General features: G+C 51.2%; 1 protein-coding gene across 1 annotated transcript; it reads left to right on the top strand.

Annotated features, from left to right (window-relative positions):
• The first annotated feature begins 6,165 nt into the window (after positions 1-6,165).
• Positions 6,166-22,660, top strand: Gprin2 (G protein regulated inducer of neurite outgrowth 2). The gene is made up of 2 exons (XM_021635993.2): positions 6,166-6,410; positions 11,939-22,660. The coding sequence occupies exon 2, from the start codon at positions 11,945-11,947 to the stop codon at positions 13,310-13,312; it is 1,368 nt and encodes a 455-aa protein (XP_021491668.2). The 5' UTR covers positions 6,166-6,410; positions 11,939-11,944; the 3' UTR covers positions 13,313-22,660.
• The last annotated feature ends 384 nt before the right edge of the window (positions 22,661-23,044 follow it).

Raw genomic sequence — 23,044 nt, 5'->3', positions numbered from 1 at the left:
AAAGCCACGGCTCCACCCTCTTTATCTCCAAACCAGCAAGGCTATCAGCCACATGTTTTAAATAGCCCACAAGGGGCTTTGTTCTGGAGGAACTTCTCTCAAGTGGCAACAAGAGTTGGGGACGGGGTGGGGGGTGTCTTTGAGGACAGGAAGATCATGGGAGAGAAACAGGAGGAGGAGGAAGAGAGAAGCAAGAGAGGATGTCATGGGTTAGTCTGGGAAAAGCACATGGCCTATCAGCATGGACAGAGGAAACTGTTCCAGATGAAGGATCTATTTATGGAATTATGGATGGGAGGTAGCCAGGGATGGGGCTGGGAGGTAAAGGTAGTTTAGAGGGTTAATATCTGCCCTGCCCCAGGTAAGATAAGGCTATTCTAAAAATCTGTGTCTGTGATTTTAATTAATTGTGATAGTAGGTTAAATATACTGCTGTAATAATTATAGGACTAATAATAAACATTATTAGCCTGATACCCTTTATATTACTCAACAAAAATCGACTTGGGTAAGAGAGGATTTATTCAGCTTACAGTTCCACATCACACTCAGAGCAGGAACTCAGACAGGACAGGAACCTGGAGGCAGAGGGCACGGAGGAATGCTTCTTATTGGCCTGCTCCACCTGGCTTGCTCAGAATGCTTATAGAATCCAGGACCACCTGTCCACATGTGACACTACCCACAATGGCCTGGACTTTCTTTCATTGATCACCAGTCAAGAAAATGTATCCCAGGCTTGCCCACAGGCCAATCTGGTAGGGACATTTTTTCAATTGGGGTTTCCTCTTCCCAAATGACTCTGTGTCAAATTGACGTAAAAGTAGCCAGCACAAGCTTTGTTCCTCTTCCAGGTGCGGACTCTGCATTTATTAGTGTATAGGCTATTCTTCAGAAAGACCCCCTCCCAAACAGTGGCTGGCATGGGGTAGAAGTCAACCTCTCTTTCATGTAAAATCTGCTCACCAATAGTCATGGGGCATTGGCGAAGTGGAAATTTCTGGTTTCTTTGGAAACTCAGTCGTGTCATGTGGCTATGTTTTTGGTTTGGATCCCAAGTGTGAATGTGGGAATGTTGTGTCCCTATGCAAAACAGCCCCCAGGAAAACAGCTCTGTGAAAAGGTACATGGTGTTGGTCAGCTGAAAATTACCTCGTTTGAGGGCTGTGGTTTTTGCGAGCTGGAAAACATCCTTGCGTGGACTCAGAAGGAATAAATAGAAGACCACCGACAGTGAGAGAATCCTTTTGCACTGTTATGCTTTGCAACGGTTCGGCTCCTTCGCTGGTCTTTGCTGAGAGAACTGCTCCAGAGAACTGCTTTGCTGCTTTGGCAGAGTTTTGCCGCTTTGGCAGAGTTTTGCTGCTCTGGTGGGCTTGTGCCATTTGAGCAGAGTGTTGCCACATCTGCTGAACTGGTCCGCTGCTTCTGATTCGGATTGCTGCTGCTGCTTTGCTGTCTGAGTAGACTACAGGTATCCTGATGACTGAGTTTGGTAACCCCCAAAGAACTCAGTGACCCTTTATCAGCAGGAAGCCTCTTTTCCTACTAATCTCCTTAACTAATGTCCCTGTGTGTGCACATGCATGGGGGCGCACAGGGCGGGGGTGGGGGTTTGGAAGGGAGCTAAAGACATTTAAGAATCTTAGTTAGATAAAGTAGGTTTGAAAAATCTAAGCTTACCACATGACCTGGGCTCTGACATCTTTAGGATCTGGCCTTTGTGGGAGTGGTATAACAAGCCTCACAAACACATCATTGTGTTTGTTGGGAGGGAATATAAAGCACAGTTCTTCTGAAGGGCATAAGCGAGAAGCTGAACACACTGTCTCACCTCTCCTGGGGCTCAATGCACCCTACAGCTTGTTTCATGGTACCTGAGAAATGCAGTCAGCATTCTGGATAGTGTTCTTGCCTAGAGGAGTTTCCACAGATGGGGAGAGGGTAGACTGGGGTTGCTTAGCAGTGTCTGTCTTGGGCTTGATCCTTAAATGAAATGAAGGGAATGTGGGGAGCTGAAAAGCCTATAATTAGCCCTGGACCCTTCTGTTTCCTCCCATTGCTATGACCCCGTTATCCATTTGTGCATCTGTCACCAGTGTCCCTGAACTCTTCATAATGCAGGCCTTGGGGCAAACGCACCAGTGAGTCAAGCCAGTCTGTATTACAAGCTCACAATCTGGAACTCCTATTTATTTGGAACTCAGGAAAATGTAGAGTTGAACTTAAGCAGCATAGGTATTTTTGGATAAACTATCATCCATCCATATGTTTGTCTGTCCGTCCGTCCATCACCTATTGTATACCTGGGGATTTAGTGCCCTTTTATTTATAGAGCTAATGGCTAAAGGAATCTTTTGCATTGTAGGGATATTTTGTTAGAAAAAAAGGAAACAGTTTGACATAGGAAGTTTTCTCCTCCTCAGCCATCAACACAGTGGTACATTCCAACTAAGCATCTCTTCTAACCATCACAGATCCTGTGAAATACCCCACGAGGCAGCAGAAGAGCCTTTTTTTCTCTGCCCTTGGCTTGTCAGACAGGGGCAAGAACATACTAGTATGTGAGCTTTTTTTTTTATTGTTATTTTTTATGTTAATTACAGTTCATTCACTTTGTATCCCAGTTGTAGCCCTGGTATGTGAGCTTTTTAGATTCCAAGCTTTTTAGGTAATATTTTTAGGTCAGGGTTACCAGGAGGAAAGAAACTGAATCTGTCACTATTGTCATAATATTTCTTCTTGCTCCTGTTACATTAAAAACGGAAAAGTTACCTGACCCTCTTTCTCTTTAACTCCCTCTGGATCTCAGCCCTTTGGAGACTTTGGGGATCTGACTCCCTAGCTGTTGATCATGCTCAATTCAGCACGATGCACACTACCCTGTCTGTTTTTGGCCATTCTACCTCCATTCCTCCTTTGAGGGAAAGCATGGTGTGTGTGTGTGTGTGTGTGTGTGTGTGTGTGTGTGTTCTTGGTGGAGTAATGGGGCTCCCAGAGAGGCATTCTTACAGAGGAGCAATGACAGAGTTAATTGTTAATGTGATAGAATCTAGACTCACCTGGGATATGGGGCTCTGGTAATGCCTGTGAGAGATTATCTTGATCAAGTTAATTGATGTGAGAAGATCAATCTTAATTATGGATGGGGCAATTCCCAGGGCAGGGAGCCTTGGCTGGATGAAATGGAGAGAGTGAGCTGAGCACTAGCACACATTTATTGCTCTCTGCTTCCGGGTTAGGAATACAACATGACCAGCGGCTTCGAGTTCCCATTGCCCTGAGTCTCCTACCACAGAGGACTGTGTCCTAGAACTGTGATCTAGAACCAGCCATCTCCCTCAAGCTGCTTTTATCAGAGTATTTTATCACAGCAACAGGGAAAGAAACTAAGATAGGAGCTAAGTGCTTCCTTCCAAGGCAGTAACAGGGCGTGACACCATCAAGGACTCTTGCTTCACCTGGCTCCTGCCCTGCAGGGGCAAACTGGGTTTTTTGATGTCAGCTTCCATGGGTGCTCTCTGCAGTGTCCCATACACTGCCCTTTTGCTCAGCTTAACCCAAATTAGTTGTGTGACAACAATGCAAGATACAGCACATTAAAAATCAAACAAAGGGACCAAAACCTACCCAAATATAAACAGCTTTCTTGACCCCCGTCTTTCTCTCTGGTGACATCTGTCTTCTCCCCTTATAGCCATGCTTTGGTTGACTAGGCATATACCTCGTTAGTGTCTCCTCTCTAAACTATTCCTCTACCCATTCCTGGACTGTCTCCTCCAGCACCTCTCTGAAGAATATGCTCTAGCTCCCCAAGACACTTGTTTTCTTCTGTGCTGTCTAGTTCCCAGTCCCTGCCCACGTGGTTTCTCATAGCTGGGTCCCCAAACCTCCTCACACGTATCTCTTTCTCGGAATATCTTACTTACCTCCGAGTCACCTCTGTGTCTTGGATGCTTACACCTCCCAAGGAGGACACCAGTGACTCACTGTGCCCACTCTGAGAGACTGAGAAGATCCCATGACTGCTCCTCTCAGCAAATGGCACTTGTCCCATCTGGTTAACAAGCCAGATACACCTCTCCCTGCCCTGACCCTCTCCAAAGCCCCATCTCCTCCCCGTTCCCAACAGCTGGAGCTTGTACTCTGAGAGCCTAGCATAGGAGGGGCTTGGTAATTATATGAGTGACAGCAGTAAGAACATTGCACAGAACACTTTCACACCTACAGCCTACCCACAGCCCATGAGATAGGGAGATACTTACCATCGCTTATCAGATGAAGAAACTGATTCCCAGGGAGATGGACAGCCTTGCCTGAGTGTGGGATCACAGGGTAAATGAGCATGTTGGAAGTTGGATGGGAATTGTTATCTAAATCCCTACCCCAGGCTCTCCCTGGGTCACTACTATAGCCAGGAGAGCCTCCTTGCCAAGCCATGGAACCAGTGAACCAAGAGGCCAAGAGGCCAAGAGCAAGATGATGGTCAGAGGTCCTGGTGGCATGGTCCGGCCAGACCATGCCTCTGTGTATCCAGTATGGCAGACAGCAGTTAACACCCAGTCCTGAGCAGGCTTCCTTGGACCATACATGGCAAGGTTCTTATCAGGATTCCCTGGCAGCCATGGGCTTGGGGTCTGGGTCTGCTGTCCCTTCTAGGGATGCAAGTGACATCTCTGGAAAGGGAATATGAGAAGAATGGAGATTTTTGGGAGAGACAGCCATTGGTTAGTGTCCCTGGCACAGAAATCTTATATAGGCTTTTTGAGAAAGATCCTTCAGGCAGGCTGTGAGTGATAGGAAAGTAAAAACCTGAGGCCCTTGCTGGATACCCCTGCTGTCATGGTACTTAGCTCTTCCAGGATGGTTGTCTTCCCACGCTGTGGAGAATGCTGTGAGGCCCTGCCGGGAAGGGGTGACTGGGGAAATGTAGATCTTTCTGAGAAGTTGGAGATGCGCCAACTGAGGGAGGGAGAAAGATGGTATTGGCTCCCCATAACTGCATGGAAGGTGTGTAGGCATCCCTAGGCAGCGTGGAGCCCCAAGGGCTGCTGTCAACAAAGGAGTTTGACACTGGGACTCAATTCTCTGAGACTGGGACTCAGAAGAAGCCTGGAGTCCTCTTAGTGTGTGGCCCTGGGTTCCAGGGTACCAGGAACTTCTTGTAGGTAAACTGAGTCTGGCCAGATCTGAGTGGGGTGGCTTCCTGTTCTCTGTGTTTGAGGATGTTGAGGGAATGTTATGGAGCTCCTAGGTTTCCCATGGGACCAGGCAACCCAAAAATCTGTAGAGCTTTTAGGAAGGGACAAGGTGGGATCAAGGAAGGGAGTGTCAGGGCTTTGGGAATTATAGGAAAAGAATTCAGGCTCCAGTGAGTCTGTACCCTTGATAGTCACTGTGCATGTCAGCTCTTAGCATCCCTGAAGCCGGCTGGGAGACTGAAGGCCTCAAGCTGAATTGGGTCAGAGGGCAAGGGTGGAAATGGTGCTGGAAGTGGATTGAGTGACACCATATCAAGATTATGGACCTTGAAGGACTTGGCTGAGGATGTGACTTTGGAAAAGCAGACTGTGACGTTAGGGTTCTTGGGGCTTGGGGCCTGGGGCCTGGGCAGGTGTTCCGAGGACCAGCCTGAAAGAATGGGTACCAAGCTTGAGTTTCTCCCTGAGGTGAGTGTAGAGCTGAGAAGATAGTCCTGTTGGATCCGGACCTGAAGAATCTCCAACCCATAGTGGTAGAACTACAAGGCCTCAAGAGGGCAGGACCTGGGGAAAAAAGGTCGAAAGGCTTGGAGAATTGTGAGAGTTGGGGTAGAAAATGATAAAGGACAGTGGGCTGGGCCATGAGGAAGGGTCTGTAGATCCTGGCACCTGAGGGAGGATTTGAAGGGATAAATCTCTAACAGAGTGAATTTGGGACCTGGAGGATTTGAGGCTGAACACGGCTAGACTGGGATAGGACGATGGCGCCCTTTAGGGGCGGAAGACTGGAACACACAAGCCAGCCGGCTGCGTCAAGAGGGCTGGTTGCAAAGATGGATGATCCCTTAGTAGGGAAATAGCCTTGAGGAGGGGTCCGGAACGGGGCTGGGCGCTCTTGGGGGCGGAGCCTAGAGAAGTGGGTGTGGGGCGGGGCCCGGGGTAGGGGGTGGGGCCGGCAGGCTGAGGCAGTGCACAGGCGGGGTGCGCCCAGGTGAGCGAGCCACCGCCCCCCAGCGCCCCTGCTCCCGCCCCTGCTCCCAGCCCCTGTGCCAGCCTCTCCGTTTGCCCCTTGGCAGCGCAGGCTCCGCGGCCGACTGCATCGCGGCGGGCTAGACCCGGTGCGGCTCCGGCTCCATCTTGGCCCCGGGCACCTGTGGCGGCTGCAGGAGCAGAGCTTCCGCCGGCCCGTGCGGCCCTGGCGGCGACAGGGTGAGAGGCTGACTCCATCAGGCCCGTGGGGGGTGCTGGGGTGGTGAGGGCGGCGCCGCCCCTTCCTGAATCCCTGAACCCACTCCTCACCCCTGCCAGCGCCGCATTACTCCGCACCATTGCCTCCCCTTACCCTCTCGGGTCGTCTCTTCCATTTCCCCTCTGCCCAGCCTACAGGTTTTGTGTTTTGTCTTTTCTGCCCTGAACCTGTGTCCATCGGCCTCCACCCCGCCTCCCTTTGCTTTTTGCCCTCCTCACTTCCATCCGCACCCCCACCCTGTGCTCTGGGGCCAACACCCCGCCCTCTTCTCCTGCTCAGGAGCATCCTTACCCGCGGGCTCACTGCCCCAAGTCCTTTGTCCTGGGAAGGTCTGTAGACTGGTTCCGAGGCTAGCGTTGGGTTCTTCTCCCTAAGACCACTGTGGGCTTTGCTCTGGAGGTGCGGAGAAGAGAGGCTGTGTGGTTTGTGGTGCGTTCAGGCCTTTGCCCGCAGCAGGGGCGGCCTGTGTCTGGCATGCAGAGAGCTGCTGTGCGAAGAACAATCTTTCCTGCAGGTTCCCCCTGTAAACCGGCCTTTGGGGTGACCACAGCGAGCTGCCTGCCCGTGCTGGGGCTGTGCTGGCCAGTGCAGGTAGGATCACAGCGGGCCACCTGGGCTGCCTTCCTGCTGTTGCAGCTGACCCATGGGACTTGTTCAGCCCACTAGAAGCACCTCTAAGGGAATGAGCAAACCCTCACAGGGCTCAGGTCAGGCGCTGGGACTCTTTAGATCTCTCTATAGAGAGCAGGGGTGGGATCTTGAGGTTGATGCCTCATGCTTGCCCCAAGAACCCTTTCTTGGCATTTCTCTGCCTTTGGGCGCTATGTCATCTTAATGAGGCTAGAGATTATGAGGGGCTGGTTTGATCCCTCGAACCCCAGTCCCTTTAAGGAATGTCTCCTGCTGCGTGTCTCCTTTTAGCTTGAGTGTTAGGTCTTTTATTTGCCCTGGGATAGATTGAACCACCTGATGTAGGTGTCCACACCCCTCTGTACAAGGAATTGGAGATATTTATAGGAGTTATCCCTACCTGGTCCTGGAAGGACTTCTGTATTTTAACACTGGTGACCTCTCATGCTCTGATCCCTCCTTTGTGGACTTGCTTTTTCTTTTGTGGTGTTCTGGACACAGAGGTTGCCATCTTAGCACCTGCTACTTAAGAGGACAGTACTTACATGAATGACATCATGTGTCTGAGATGGGCTTCTTAGAAGCCTTCCTGGGTCCACCCCAAAGGTCTGGGCTTCTCAGTTGAGGTGAGAATCGGAACTTCTACCCTGGTGGAGCGAACAGCCTCAGGTTGGGCTGGTCTGGAAGTTTCTGAAAATCTGGGTGCTTCTTCAAAATGACATTTATACTTGCTGCATTCGAGGGTGCTTGATTCCTTAGTTGTTGACAGTGGAACCTGAGGTAGCAGGACAGTCCAACAGTGACCACATGACACCAACCACAGTCATCAGGACTTTTTGCATCAGACAAGGAGGGAGAAAGAACGCTGATGACTTACCAACACTAAGGCCCTTGGATACTTTTGTATGCCTGCCTTTTATGTTACACTAGAACATCTTTTCAGGAGAGTATCTGTGTGTGAGAATGTACAGGTCAATAGGGGTGACTGTGGAGACCAGAGACTTCTGATCCTCTGGAGCTGAAGTTGCAAATAGTTAAGAGCCCCGACTTGAGTGTTGGGAACCAAACTCAGGTCCTCTGCAAGAGCAGTATGTGCCCTTAACCACTGAGCCATCTCTCCTTCCCCATCCCAGGTTCTCCTTTGGGTAAAGCTAGTACCTGCCCATGATTGCAACATGACTTTCTAGGCATGTGGCATGTACACCCCAGCCCTGTGTGTATGCATAGCTTTACACTACGGTTTAAAATAGGCCCTGGGAAACTAAGTGTGGTGATGGGGGCACTGGGGAAACTGGTAATGTCACAGGATAGGATGAAGGTAGCAAGAACTGGAAGAGGAAGCTTACCTGAGGGGCATCTTGGTGGATTCCTAAAAGGTCATCTTTGCTTCTAGCACTTCCCCAGTGCTAGTTCCTACAGTACTGTGGCCTCAAGTCACTGACGATGGACGAGCAAGAGGAGAAGATCACCTCATTGCCATTGTGTTCAACCTAGTGTGGTAGGATTTACTTCAGTGTTTTAGACTGGGAAGAGTGAGGCTCAAAGCAACCTAAGAGCAGATATGCAATAGAAAGGAGAGCCAGTACTGGGAGCAGAGCCTGCTCTTTCCTCCTCACTCTGGGAGTCCATCTCCTCAGCCTAGCCCAAGGTGTTGGTGACAGGGAGCAGGGGAAACCTTCCTTCCCAGGGTTTCCCTCCCCCTAGGGTTGCTAAGGCCATCCAAATGCATATTGGTCTTAACAAGAGGGAATTTACATACATGTCACAGTGTGGTCTGAGTTGGGCACCTTGGTCATCCTGCTGGGCATATCCTAAAGCCTAGATTCCTGGGCTGGAGCAAGTTTTGAAGCCTCTGACCAGGTGGATCTCTTTGGCTAAGCTAGTCTGGGCTTTTAAGTTCAAAATACCATCGGTTGTTTGCTGCGTTTGAGGATGGTTGCCACACTGGTGAGGCTTTGAATTAGCCATTGGCAGTGGTGGGTTCTTTGATGTCTTTGAATTGCTCCAGTGCGGAGTGCTGTAACTTGGCACTTAGAGAGTGGCGGAGTAGGTAAGATAGCCAGTGGATGCATAGCTTCCGTCTGGGGTCTCTGTGGTCCCTGGTCTCTCTGAGGGATGCTAGCTCTGGGCACTGAGCAGTGCATAGCGAGGAAGGTGCAACGATATTCTTGCCAGTGTCTCCTCATTAGATCTTGTGCCTCCTCTTTCCTCTGGGGCCCAAGGGACTGGCCTGTTCTTTATGTACTCTCTGTTCCCTAGGAGGATCTTAGGTGGTAGGTCTCCCCCCCCCCCAGGGCCATGTAGGTGATGAGGGTTCCTCAGGGCTCTTAGACCCTGTTGCTGGGTGATTGTTGTCTCCCTGCCAAGGATGACTTGGTGCCTACAGGACTTTCAGTCTGGATCTGTCTTTATTCCATGAAGCCTAAGAATCTGGTGAGGTGCATGGGTGGGGGTCAAGCTTTGCTCCCATCCATTTGCTCCATTGGCATGCCATGAACACCGTTGGAAGTGCCAGGCAGGGGAAGGCACTGAAACCCCAGGTGAGTACGGTGGTCAGGTCAGAGATCTGCATACTGCTCAAAGAGGCAGAGGACCCCATAGACTCATGGACCTGATTCCTGGCGGAGCCATTGGCTGGCTCTGTGCCCTTAGTCAGATCCCTAAGCTTCTGAGCTGTGACCTCATTTGTAGAATGGAGATGATGAATTACATCACGGGGTTGCTGTGACAGTGGAATGGGACAGTGTTTGCAAAGGATATGGCTCAAGCCTGCAGCATTCGGAGCTGTTACTGTCATCATTGTAACTGCCATCAGCTTTAATCCTTCCACCTGGTTGTTGGTGGCAGCACTCCTTGAAGGTAGTAGTGGGCTGGAGTCCTTTCTTTGAATTCCTGCAGTCTGGCTTTGGAGACAAGGAACCGCTGGGATGGGACACTCCTTAGCAAACTGGCTGTGTTCAAAGTGGCATGGCCCAGTACGGTGACCATTAGCCACATGTGGCCGGTTGTTTAAATTATTTATCAGAAATTCAGTTTCTTGGTCCCAGTACTTGCTGGGACAGTACAGGTGCAACCAGTGCCGGCCACACTGCACAGGACAAGGTTCAGCCTTTCCATCAAAGCAGGCAGCTGTACTGGACCAGTTGTACTCTGCCCTTAGGCCTCAGACTTCTCTCTACTCTCCTACTCGAGGCAGGGAGATGCTTCCTATAACAGAAATGGAGTTCATGAGCCCGTGCTTGCCACGTTCCATTTTGGGTGGCCTTGCTCCAGGCCGGGGTGGTTGGTTTCCTGTCAGTCTTTATCAGCCAGAGGTAGGTGGGGAGGATTGGGATTGCCTAAACCAAAACTATTGCCTTCTGTGCCTGCTGTACCTCCCCAGCCCATCCTGCCTGACACGGACTCTCTAGGTGATCTTCCCCATCTTACTGGGGCTGGGCTGGTCCAGTCATCTGGACCCTCTGGCCCTGCCCATCTCCCAGCCTTCCTGTCAGTCACTTTCCTGTGTCACCTGGCCACCTGTTCCTTCATCTGGGCACCTTCTCCCTCTCTCTCCAACCTTGGTCTCATGAGACTTCTCCAGAAAGTCTTCCCCTAGCATCCCTGTGAGTTCCTTGCCTTGGCAGGTCCTTTCTTTGGACTGAGTTCCGGGACCTTAGCCCACTCCGCCATGGCCTTGTTTTTAAGTTCGTTCTCTCTGTCGTCGATGCAGCGGATGAATTCCAGCTGCATGTCAGGGCAAGGTGCTAACAGACAGTAAGGAACAGGCCATAGTCCTGACTCTGCCAACTTCAGGGGAGAGGGAGGGGGCCGAGGGTCAGCCAGACTGTTCTGTCTGGGCTCCATGAAGCTGGGCCAGGGATGGAGATAGCCCAGGTGGGCCAGCTGGGAAAGGTTCTCAGGAGGAGGTGGTAAGGTAGAAAGAGGTCGTGTTGAGCTTAGGCAGCTCTGGGTGTAGGGGTGGGGGTGGGGCTTGTGCTGGAACAGACTGGGAAGAGAGAGCTGACATTTTGCAGAAGGTGTGTCTGATTTTTGCCGTTGGGCTTGTCTTTTCCTTTCCACTGCTGGATGGTCAACCCCAGGCACAGCCAGAGCGAAATGATCCCCATGTTCCCAGTTGCAGAACAGTGCAGCATTCAGCAGGGGCTGGGGGAATGGCTACAGACACATGAACAAATGCTGAGTGAGGCCTGGCATTAAGGGCTGATCGCAATGTCTCCCTTTCCTAGGGGTAAAGGTGAGAGTCAGGAACCTGACAAGACAATCTGAGATGTGTCACAGTTCGGTAGGTCAGGCTGGAGAGGGTGGGAGGAGGGTACGAGTAGAACCAGGGAACTTCCCAGAATACCCAGCATTCATTGCTTCCTTATCCCACAAGCCTTCTTTGAGCCTCCTCTCTGTACCCAGGAAGCACCAATTCCTATTAAAGTGGATGCTGTAAGTCCCAGGAGTACTCAGCTGGGCTGGCTGTTAAAATCTGCAATCTTTCTGTGTTGATGAACTGAGAGCTGTTTTCTCAAAGCCCTCCGCCCCTCCGCATGCTGCCACATGCTCCCTTTTAGGGCCTCAGCACACGGCCTTTCCCTGAGTTCCTCTCCCACCCACAGCACCTACACCTATCTTGTAAGTACGGTAAAGAGCTGGCATAGTGGTGGTCTCCAGGGCCTGTTTCTGGGATAGTGATTATTAGATATTTTCAGTGTTATCTGTGCATCACATGGGAAGCCTTGATTTGAAGTATCTGATAGTTGTCTTGTCACTGACGACCTTATGGCTCCGAGCAGTCAAGCTGGAAGAATGCAGCTGAGATGCCGACACCCAGCGTGGCTTCACTCACTTCCCTTTTCTTTTTTTGTAGGCAGCCATGAGTTTGAGGCACCCTGAACCAGGTGCCCGGGAACCGCAGAGCCCCCGCCCACAGCCCCTGTCCCAGAGTTCTTCCAGCTTGCTGTGTGAAGGTCGGGAGCAGAAGCCAGAGCTGCGCAAGAGTGCCAGCAGCACTGTGTGGCAGGCACAGCAGGGTGAGGCCAGCACTAGTCCCCGGACCCTGGAGGACGACGGGTGCCAGGCTGAGAGGGTGGAGCAAGCACAGACCCGAAGCCCTCGGTCCCAGCCTGGTGCTGCAGGCCACTGGAGGAGCAGCACTGTTGGCAATGTGTCTGCCATGGGCATTGGTGACCTGTGTCGCCTACAGGCCCCCAGCATGGCAGCTGTGCAGAGGAGCCACTCAGACTTGGTCCACAGTGCCCAGACCCGGGGTCACAGCAGTGTTCAGAAGGCCAGCCTCAGCTGTTCCGCCCTTGGCAGCTCACCTGTCCACAGGGCTCAGCTGCAGCCTGGCAGTGTTGCTGGCCAAGGTGGCCAGACCCGTGAAGTCCTGCAAAGTGACCCAGCTCCAGAGGATGGGACTGCTAGATCAGCCTGCTTGTTGGGGGAGAGTCAGGTATGGGTACCAACTGTAGAACTGGAAGGTACAGCTGGACTCATCCGCAGTCCCCAGGGTGGACCCAAAGGTACTGGACAGCCATCTACCACTCCCTGCCATGCTGTGCCCCCGGCAGCTCTGCTCTGCACCATGAGGGAGGCTGCAGCTGGTGGCTGCTGCCATGCCTTGCCTGCCGCAGGCATCCTGGCCTTTCCCAAATTGGTGGCATCAGTGAGTGAATCTGGGTTGCAGGCTCCGTGTGGGGTGAAATTCCACTGTAAATTGCCTGGTGGGATCTCTGGGCACCCCCACTGCTGTGTCCACCCGTGGGGTCCTGCAGGGCTAGCCACAGAGTCTGGCTCCAGGACCAAAGATGTGTGGACCATGACCTCAGCCACTGATTTGGCCCTGGGCGTGGCATCAGCCCAGGATGCTGGGGTTCAGGCAGCTCCAGTGGCAGCCTGCAAGGCTGTGGCTACCAGCCCATCCCTGGAAGCCCCCGAGACTATGAACATATTCCCAGAGGTAATGCTGGGGTCCAGCCTGGAAGAGGCATCATCGCCTGTGAGGGATGTGCGATGGGATGCCGAGGGCATGACATGGGAGGTGTATGGAGCCTCAGTTGACCCCGAGGTGCTTGGTATTGCCATCCAGAAGCACCTGGAGATGCAGTTTGAGCAGCTGCAGCAGGCACCGGCCAGTGAGGACGGCCTGTCTACGGAGGGCCGGAGGGGCCCTCTGCGGGCTGTCATGCAGTCGCTGCGCCGCCCCAGCTGCTGTGGCTGCTCCGGAGCAGCTCCAGAATGAATTGCTGTGACCCTGAGGCTGGCCGTGACTTGAGGCACAGCAGCGACTCCATGTCACCAGGAGCCACCCTCTCACTTGAACTCCAGCCTGGGGCTCGCGGTTCCACGCAGCTGGGCTATCCTTTAAGGGCTTTATTCCCAAGACTCACTTCTCCGTCCGTCCTGGGCTCTGAACTTTGGGACAGGGGTTTTGCACTGCACATAGTGAAGTCTTGAGTTCTTTCCTGTGAAAATACTTAACCTTTTGTTTAGGCTGCCCACAGACCTTTGCTGTTGCTCCGCTGGGACTCTTGGTGGCTTTATTTTTAATAGCACTGCTAGGAAATAATGAGTTCTTGAATTACACAGGAGGCCCGGGTGGCAGGGTTCCTCAGTCTTCGGAGAACTGACATTGCGAGAGGCCTCCTGCATACCATCTACTGTGCTGTCACCTAACCTTGGTGAGGTTTTTACCTCTTTCCCACACTTTCCAGATATCACAGCTGAAGTTCAGCAAGGATCTAGCTGACGAGCCCTGACGTAGGCAGTTTGATATAGTATGAAAGGCCTGTTTGTGCTAGGAATGCCCTAGCATGGGCTGTGCAGTGGGGGCCAGTTGATTTGGGTGGGGAGAGGGGGTTTGGTGCCTGCTTTATTACTCAAGGGCTTCTCAAGGCCCAGGAGGCTTGTGGCAGTCTGTTGAAGATCTAGACTTCTGGGATAGAGCCCGTCAAGTCCTACATGTGAAATAGCTCCAGGCTTAGGTAGACTCAGGACTTCAGGCCTGGCCGTGTTCCTATAGGATTGTACTATAATAGGTTGTTCAAGGGAAGCTCAGGTCACTTCTGGGACCCCAGGGTGTGAAAGATGGCTTATCTACCCCATCAGTAAGGTCCTGCTGCTCGCTGAAGTAGGGAAACAGTAATAAAGGCCATTGGTTTGGTGCAGGAAATGGCATGTCAGTGGGTCAAGAAACAAGGTGAGATAGATTGGCTTCAGGTGAGAAGCCTCATGATAAGGTAGTCTTACTGGTACTACGCCTTTCCCAGGAATCAAGCACATACCTCAGAGGCCTGAGCATGTCTGAATATTTGTGTGATACAAGGCGAGTACCTTGGGCTCTGGTACATGGCATATGGTCACCTTGTGTTCTTTATACATGGGTACTGGCAGCCCAGCCTTGGAGCCTGAATAGGAGTAAGCAAATGGCTATGGAGACATGGGTCAATGGCACCTCCACACAGGCCTGCAGCTGAGAAGTCTATTGACACAGAGGGCCTGGGCAGGTGGGTGGAGTGGGGACAGCTTGGAGATGTCTGTCCCGCCAGAACACAGTAAAGCATTGTTGGTCAGGTGCCGTCGGGTGTTCATCAGCTAGGAGGCTGGCTTGGTTGCCTGTGGCAAGCATTATGGGATCTGCAGAAGGCGGGGTAGGGTCCCACACCCATGTGTGCCATCTGTTCTGTGAGAAGGAAGTCAAGGAGGCTGAGATCCGTTCATTCGGGGCGGGAGGACAATGAGGCCACTTTCTGGGACAAGGAAGGGTGGTGGGCAGTCTCTGGAGAGCCATGTGAAGGGCAGTACACCACAGGGCTGTTAACAGTGAGACCTGCTTCACAAAGACCTTTGCTACATGTAGATCTCAAGTCCATTGTTGGGCATACTGTGCCAACTTGCATTTCCCATGCTGCACTTGGTACCCAGATGAAAGCCAGGCTGGGCCCACTGTCAGTCAGGATAGACCAGCCACCCACCCACTTAGCTTTATCCTAACTGATAAATATTTGTGTGATGGTGCTAGAACCCAGCCCAGCCTATGTGTTGTTGGGCCCCTGAAACACCCACTAGCTGAACTGTGTAGCCTCTGTTCTCAGGTCTACCTGTGGCACCTGTGACTTAATTTCCGACCTAGACCCATTCCTACTCTCTATCAGGACTCCTCCTGGGTGAGGCCTGATTTGGCACTGGGCCAGGGGCTGTTGAACATGGTCACTGACTTTCCTTTTAGACTTCTGCTCTTAGCCTCTCTCTAGCTGGACCTTTGGAGCTCCTTTGGGAGATGGTAGATCTCATAGTCTTTGTCTTATTTTAAATTAAAAATAAGTATAAGTTGAGAGATCAGAGCTTTGACAGGCCTTGGCAGAAAGGGGGCATTGAGCAGGGCTAGTCTTCTTTCCTTGGTCCTGGTAAATTCTGTCCTCTGAGGCATAAACCTCAAAGGACAGAAGTTCAAGGTGTTCATGTCCTGGCAGATTCCTCCCTCTGGCTTCTGGGGCCACCCTCTCTGTCTATTCGCTCTCCTTCTTAGGCCCCTTGGGCCCTGGACAGCTGACGTCTGGCTTTCTGGAGCTTACTCTCTCCCCCCCGCCCCCCAGGACTGCCTTTCTGTGGGCAACACAGGAGTACGTGCCATGTCCAGGCTGCCATCTCTTAGGGCACCTCTTCAAATGCAGGCTCTTTACCTCCTGGCAGTCACAGTGCTAGGGAGGGTGGGAAGCAGAGAAGAGTCTCTTTCACTGGGATGTCACTTGTTTGGGTCCCTGTCCCCTGCACATGTTAGATTATTATTTGATAGTGGCTGAAGTGGACCCTCCCCATGTAGGTCCTAATGCTCTGGGTTTGGGGTAGGCCACCTTAGCCTACAGGTCCAGAGCTGGGGATTGAATTCTGGCTTCACATTGGTGTTCAGAAAATCTTGGCAAGACACCAGGCTTTAAAACTGGAAACTTTGTCTCTAAAGCGGGGCAGAAGCAGTGCTGCGGTTCTGGCTTGTGAGAATGAAGTTTCATAAACATGTAAAGCACCTGGCTCCAGTTAGTTCTGGGCTCGCTAACTGGCTGCCCAGTGTTTCATGGCCACAAGACAGGGCTAATAGCTCCTCCCTGTCTGCTTGGCTGCCACCATAGTCCAGATTGCATTCAATTAAAGTTCCTCCTTCAGAGCCTCATCCTGGGTTCTTTATCCCCAGTATGGTGCCCTGTATAGGACATCTAACTTATGCCTGGAAGACTCTGAAATCATAGTTCCTAGAGCCACACAGAGGCAGAGATCCCCTCCCTGCTAGTCTGCTGAGGGGAGGAAAACAAGGTAGGGAAGGACAGAAGCCAAGCAAGAATGTGACATGAGGATGTCTAGACTCCATGGCAGAGCTCTGGGTCTCCCAGGGAGGACAATAGACCCCAGGGCTTTTGCTCTTGGGCATGCAGGCTTAAACAGTCCAGGAGCCTTGGGGTAGGCCTCTGTATTGAGCCCCAGCATTCATTTGTGCTTGCATCTGCTCACCACCTAGTACATATAGCCTGTGGTCCACACACTGCCTAGACCTTTCCTCTGGATACTATTTAGAAGCAATTCTGCCGCACTGTAGGACCTGCCAGGTGACCTTGATTAAAGGTGAAGCTTGGCATCTGTCCATGTTGAATTCCTTCTCATTTGTCATTCTGGCCTGGCCCAGTTTTGTCATCTGAAGCTATGACTAGTCCTTCATGAGTTCTCATCCAACTTGTCAGGCAGGGCAGGGCCCCTGTGGAGTCTGAAGTGTGGCACTGGATTACTCCTTTTCATGGAATTCCCCCAACTTCTCCCCCAGATCCCCCTCCCCCCTATGCACACAAACATCACGAGGGAGTCATTCAAAGCATTGTTAAAATCAGCATCACCTAAATTCAGTCCCAGGACCCTCTTCTTCAACACAGAAGGAGGCAGCTCAGCCTCTTCCCTCATCTTACCTGCTTCTCTTTGACATGCTGTTTTAGAAGTTTGGGATCAGCAAGCTAAGCTTTGCTTACTCTGCCTTTGGGGAACAGAGGCCAGCTCCACCCTTAGCCTTAGCATACCTCCTGCTTAGCCTTGGTCCCCTAAAGCTGCTGTTCCTAGCACATGGTTCCTGACCTGATAGTTTCCTGGAGGTGACCCCGAGGTTCAGAAAGGAGCCTCCTTAGTATCTGTCCTTTAGAAACGTCCTCCTTAGAAACACCCTGTAGTTTGCTCACCAATTCTAGGGACTCCCTAGAAGGACCCAGGGAAGCATGCTGCCATGTAGACTGTGGACTTGGGATTGGGTGCTGGCCTTGTGGTCACCGAGAGGTAAGGGCACCTGGAAAAGTTGAAGATGTTAGAGAACTAAGCAAAACCAAAGTGGCATCAGATTGAGGCAGATGGGAGTGTCTGACTCTTACTGCAAGAGCTGGGCATGCATCACCTCTGGTCTCCTTGAGCAGTGACGCTGCAGGATTCATGCTGAGTCATGGGCCACCCTCCCCCTTGCTGACAGCCAGAGACAGTGCAGCAGGGAGGCCAGTCTGGGCCCTGTAGCTCTTCAGACAGATATCCTAAAATCCATCATTTTATTAGGTGGGGGAGGGGGGATGTGAATTGGGGGCTTGAAGCTTGGGCTGTGAAGTGTGTTCAATTTTAAGGTGCCCACTGACTTGCCTAGTCTGCCCTGGCTGGGGACTTTTCGTTTCATATAAATTTTTTTTTCTGGAAAAAGTACGGTGCTTTTTTTTTTTTTTTTTTTTTTTTTTTTTTTGCATCATGTCTGTGCAGCCAAGGGCAAGCTGGCCTCCTACCCTCTCCCTAGATGTTCTTTGTTCTTTCTCTGGCATCTCTTCCTCTTTTCTGTCTCAATTTCTCTTGTCCCTAGAACGCTTTGTCTCCTCACTGCCCCAATATCCTTGTTCCTGGAGCCTCCTTCAGTTTATGTCAGGAGTCTGTCTTGCGTTGGCCCTGTCAACCCAAACCTTCGTTTTTCTCTTCCGTGGTCTGGAATATTTCCCCTAGGCCATGGCTTAGTCTAGGTCTCAGTGTCCTTACTTTTTGGTGGTGGTGGTGGTGGTGGTGGTGGTTGTGGTGGTGGCTAGGCCCTTCCTCTCTTCCTATTTTGGACATACACTAAAAGACCCAGTTTACAAAACAGTTTCCCAGAAGATCCTCAGGCAGGGAGGCTCATGGGGGACCTCCATTTGAAGGAGAAGAAATTGTCAGTGGTCCTGCTGGTAAATGCAAGGCCTGAGGTCAGACTAGAAGGGCATCCGGTGAGTTCTAGGTTTGGTGGGCACACTTGTGGGCTTAAGGTGGGCCACCTCTTCTTTTATGTGCTCAGAATCTTGCTTGGCTTGTAATTAGCGCCAGGTATGGCTTGAGCCTCTTTGTGGGGTGGGCACAGCCACACTGTCCTGTCCTTGTGCTTCTCCTGTGTGGAATGGGGCTCATATCCAGGAAGTCAGTTCTAGAGACTGGGCCAGAAGATTTCTGATTTTGACACCAACTGCCTATACCCCTCCTAGCCCTGAGCAAGGCTGAAGCAGGGAGCCTCCGTAGGGATGGAACTTTCCGCTTGCTCCCCCAGAGCTACCCTGGGGTGCTGGTGCCCAGGAGGAAAGAGAACTGTCCTCTCACTCCCTACCCCTTCTGTCCTCCTGCCTCCGTGCTCCCACCCCCACTGTAGCTGTCTGCCCCGTTCCCTCTTTTCTTTGCTCAGTTTTAAACAAAGGTCTGGGAAGACAATGGTCAAGAATGACATTTTGTAGGTAAGCTTCCTGGACGCGTTACTTTGGAAGAGTTTCTGTTTTTCTTAGCGCAGGACTGGGGTTCTGAAGGAGGGGAGAGGTTTCTTGTGTGGGTTCCCATTCCTAAACTCACTGTTCACGGCCCATTCTTCTTGAGGTGGACTCTCCTTTGGGCAGGGCAGGAAGGAGTGTGGTCACAAGTCACGGGCTGGGAATAGTGCAGAGCATTGCTGGAGCTTAAGTCAGCAAGGAGGGTCCCGCTTTATTGGAGATATTTTTTCATTAGTCCTGGTTTTAAGATGTTATAGTAAAACATCATTTGTCTTAATTACAAAGTCTTTTGGCATGGTCGTACAGTTGGTTCCTAGCCACTGCCTGGTCCGGGGTCGTGAGTTCCCTCCCGCTCTGGAACTGGGGCTTAGGGTAGAAGATGCTTTCCCAGTACACACGGCAGCTGCTCCACAGCAGAGGGACCAGGTGCCCCCTAGTGGGAAGGTGGGGCACAGCATGAGCGCCACCTACTGGGTGGAGCCCCTAGTGGGAGGAGGGAAGTATTCACTGTTCAGTTTCACCTGAAGGGTGAGCTAGCTCCCCTGGCCATCTGGGCAGGCAGTCATTTTCACTGCTATGTCCATTTCTAACACTTTACTCCCTTCCTGTGGGGCTCTGGTTCCTCCTGGGCCACAGGTGGAGGATGCAGAGAAGACAAAGATAGGAAAGGCAGAGCCAGAGCAGCAGCACAAGACTGTTCTCCTTAAACCTTCCACTCCGGATGGGCTCTGTGTGTGAGGGTCTGGATGGGAACCTGGGCCCTCCTACCTATCCTGTGGCTGTGTAGACCCAAATTTGGTTTACCAAATAAAGACATCCTATGGTGATGAGGAGGGCTAATATTATCCCTTTAAAGGGATGAGGTACTTGTCTCTCCCAGAAGCCCCTCCCCTCCGTGCTTACCTTCGTCTCTCAACTTTCAACCATTTCATGCCTCAGATATGCTTGGCTGTCTCACCCAAGAAGGTCTCCCTGGGCCTGAGGGAAAGGAGTGGCTGGTCAGGACTATCCCTGTTCTGGGCATGTCTGGCAGAAGAGACCAGAGGGAGGGGGATGGGAGTAGGCTGGACCAGAAGGTGAGCCAATACTGGCGGTGACTGGCAGAGCTGCACTGGGCCCGAAGCTCCTTGTGGGGAGGCAGCATCTCTACCAGGAGACCAGGCTGGCCGGGGATCAAAGTGTAATGGGAGCCTGGAGAGGGCCTGGAGAGAGCCTGCTTCTTACAGAGGGATTTCACGGAGGAAGTAGGGCTGAGGGCTGTGCATGGGTGTGCAAGAGAGGGAGAATGTGAGCAGGTGCCCTGGCTTCTCTGCCTAAGTGTGGGCAGGGGGTGGCTGTCCAGACAAGCGTTCCTCTCACTCCAGTTCTTATGGGCATCTTGGAGGTGCTGTCTTAGGAGCTCTTGGCTTCGAGTAACCGAATTGTGAACTGAAAGTTACCTTGATGCTAAGGATGTTTCCTTTTCACTTAAGAATTCAGGAGGTCTCTGGTTCCAGGGTTGGTTCTGTGGCTCAACACAGATATCAAGGAGTCAAGTTCCTTCCAGGTATCTCCTCTACCATCTTTAGGGTCTTGGTGAGGGCTGACCTCACGGTCACATGATAGCTGCTGCACCTCGAAGCACCACACTCCCATCCAAATCTTCCACAAGAAGATATTGGTGCATACAGTAACAGATTGAAAATTGGGTTCTTAGTTGCATTCATAAAATGATTTGAGAATGGACTATGGAGGAAATTTGGGGACAGTTTCATTAGAATTTTCGAGGAGGGGAAAACAATGGCAGGCACGCTATAAGTCTGTGCAGTTGCCAGGAGGAGGGAGATGGAGAAGAGTTTAAGAGTTGCTGCGTGATGGACATTCCTTAGGCCTCTGCACTGAGGGGAGGGTTTCTGGGAGGGACAAGTAGCTAATGTCTTTAAAGGGATATTATTAGCCTTCTCATCACCATAGGATGTCTTCAGGTAAACCAAATTTGGGAAGGGAAAGTTGGCACGGGTTGGTGTCCTGGCCAGGTGATTGACAGGCCCCGCTGCATTAACTCTTACAAGGAGGAGACAGTACTGTACAATGTTGGTCTCTTGTCTTCTGACCTGGTAACCGGTGGTCTCTTTATGACATCCGTGGCTTTGAGCTTTCCAGAATGTCATCTAGTGGGACTCCTGTGGCGTACGGCCTTTTCAGACTGGCTTCTCTGGAGTTGTTAAGCTTCTCCTGTGTCTGTGGCTTGTGTGTTTAAGGCTGTGATCCAGCTGCTTCGAGGCCACCTTGGGACAGCAGCTCCCTTCACAGATGCTGACTGGGACCCTACAGAGACAATGATCTGTGAGCCCCTAGTTAAAGGACTTCCTAGTGCCAGGCTCTCTCATCTGGGAAGTGAGTTCATACCAAAGGGGCACTGGCTGGCCACATATCCTCCTCCCACCTGCTTCCCTCCCTCTTGCCCGGGCATCAGAGAACCTGGCTGCAGGCTTGTGCTGTGAAACCTTCCCGTCCTCATAAACAATCTCTTCTCTCTCTGATTTTGATTTCTCTTCTCCTTGGCTGTCCTGGACTCACTTTGTAGATGAGGCTGGCCTCGAACTCACAGAGATCCACCTGCCTCTGCCTCCCCAAGTGCTGCAATCATAGGTGTGCACCCCTGGGCCCAGCAACAAACTCTGATTTTTGTTGTGTGGGCTCTCATTACTCCCTTCAGAGACCGTGCCATGCCACCTCTCTTTTGTGCTGGGCCTGAGCTCTCCTTGGAGCCTCCATGGTGGCTGTTGCCTCTCTGTCTGTCTGTCCATGCATTAATAACTTTTATCATAAACTCTGTACTCCCCAGTAACCTGTCTCAGTGTCCTTCCTGCAGCCCCCTCTGCAATCTTTCAATTTGCCCACTTCTTTTTAGTGCTGACTAGAATTCCATTATATGGATGTCCCAGAGTTTGTCCATCCTGCTGAAGGATGTCTTGTTTGCTGCATGTCTGGACTTTGTAAGTTAAGTTTCTAATAAACATCATCATATGGATGCAACAAAAGTCCAGCTCCGTTGGTAAATGCTCATGGGCACAATGCTGGATTGAGCACTAAGAGCAGGCTCTGGCACTGGAAGGAACTCCGATCCAAAGCTGTCTCTCACGGCAGCCGCCCAAACTTGTATTCCCACCTGCAAAGTATGAGAGGCTTACTTCTCATCTCTTTATCCTTAGTTATCACACAGCTACGTAAAGTGAGTATCACTGTGTACAGAGTTCTATGGGTATGTGTGAGACTACCTGCAGAGTAACTTTTCCATCAAATGACACATCAGCACATTACTTTTCAAAAAAATTTTTGTGTGCAGTACCTGAAAATGCTCATTTTCACACCCACATTTGACTGTGTGCTAACCAACTTTAATATTTTGGCAGTTTGACAAGGGAGAAAAGGATGTTTTGTGCAAGGTTTTCACTGTGAGTGAGGGAGGTGGTATTCTGTCTGACTGTCTGAACAAGGCACTTTTCTGGTGGCTCTCAAGGTGTGCAGTGGTGGGTAAGTGACTGAATGTCTCTGGACTTCAGTCCTTCCACCTGTAAAGCGAAGATGGCAACGGCCCTTGCATTGTTAAATGGACTTGAGGACACAAAGGTATCTGTCATGTAAAATGTTAACACATCCCTGTCTCTAAGTAAGTGGTAAGGTGATGAATATGATCACGTAATATGTTTGTGAAAATTTGGGTTTCTTGGCTTATGATCTGGCAGTTCATAATAATTTCTCATTTTCTCTGGATTCTTCTTTTGCATATTGATTAGAGCTCTTTGTATTTTAATAAATTTCATATATACTCCATTTGTATTTTTGTTACTTGTCTCTGGCTCTGAACCAGCCTAACATTCCTCTGTGGGACACAGCGTGTCAAAAGCTCACACGGCCCCACGTTTTCCATCTATAGTTTCCTTCTGCACCAGACACGCCAATGCAGTTTTCAGTAAGGGAGGGGACTGGCCATGGCAGGGCAAGCAAACTTCCTAAGGATTCCAGGGAGTTATTCTCGACCTTCTCCCTGGATTCTAAGGTTTGGCCTTTACTCTTAGAGAGGGGAGGGGGAATTCAGAAGGTCCAAGTCACCAAGATAGGCAGCTTCAGTGTGTCCCCTCCCAGAACCCAGGAACGTGGTTCCTTGTTTTGGTGAGTTTGGACTAAGTATAGAGGATATGAGCTCACTG

Source organism: Meriones unguiculatus, chromosome 9, assembly GCF_030254825.1.
Source record: "Meriones unguiculatus strain TT.TT164.6M chromosome 9, Bangor_MerUng_6.1, whole genome shotgun sequence".
NCBI classification, from domain to species: Eukaryota; Metazoa; Chordata; class Mammalia; order Rodentia; family Muridae; genus Meriones; species Meriones unguiculatus.
The sequence above is the reverse complement of the archived record's forward strand: the minus strand, read 5'-3'. Positions and strand labels throughout refer to the sequence as shown.

Bases quoted from the DNA above. Each gene is read 5' to 3' on its own strand.
- Gprin2 (XM_021635993.2), top strand. From the start codon at position 11,945: ATGAGTTTGAGGCACCCTGAACCAGGTGCCCGGGAACCGCAGAGCCCC.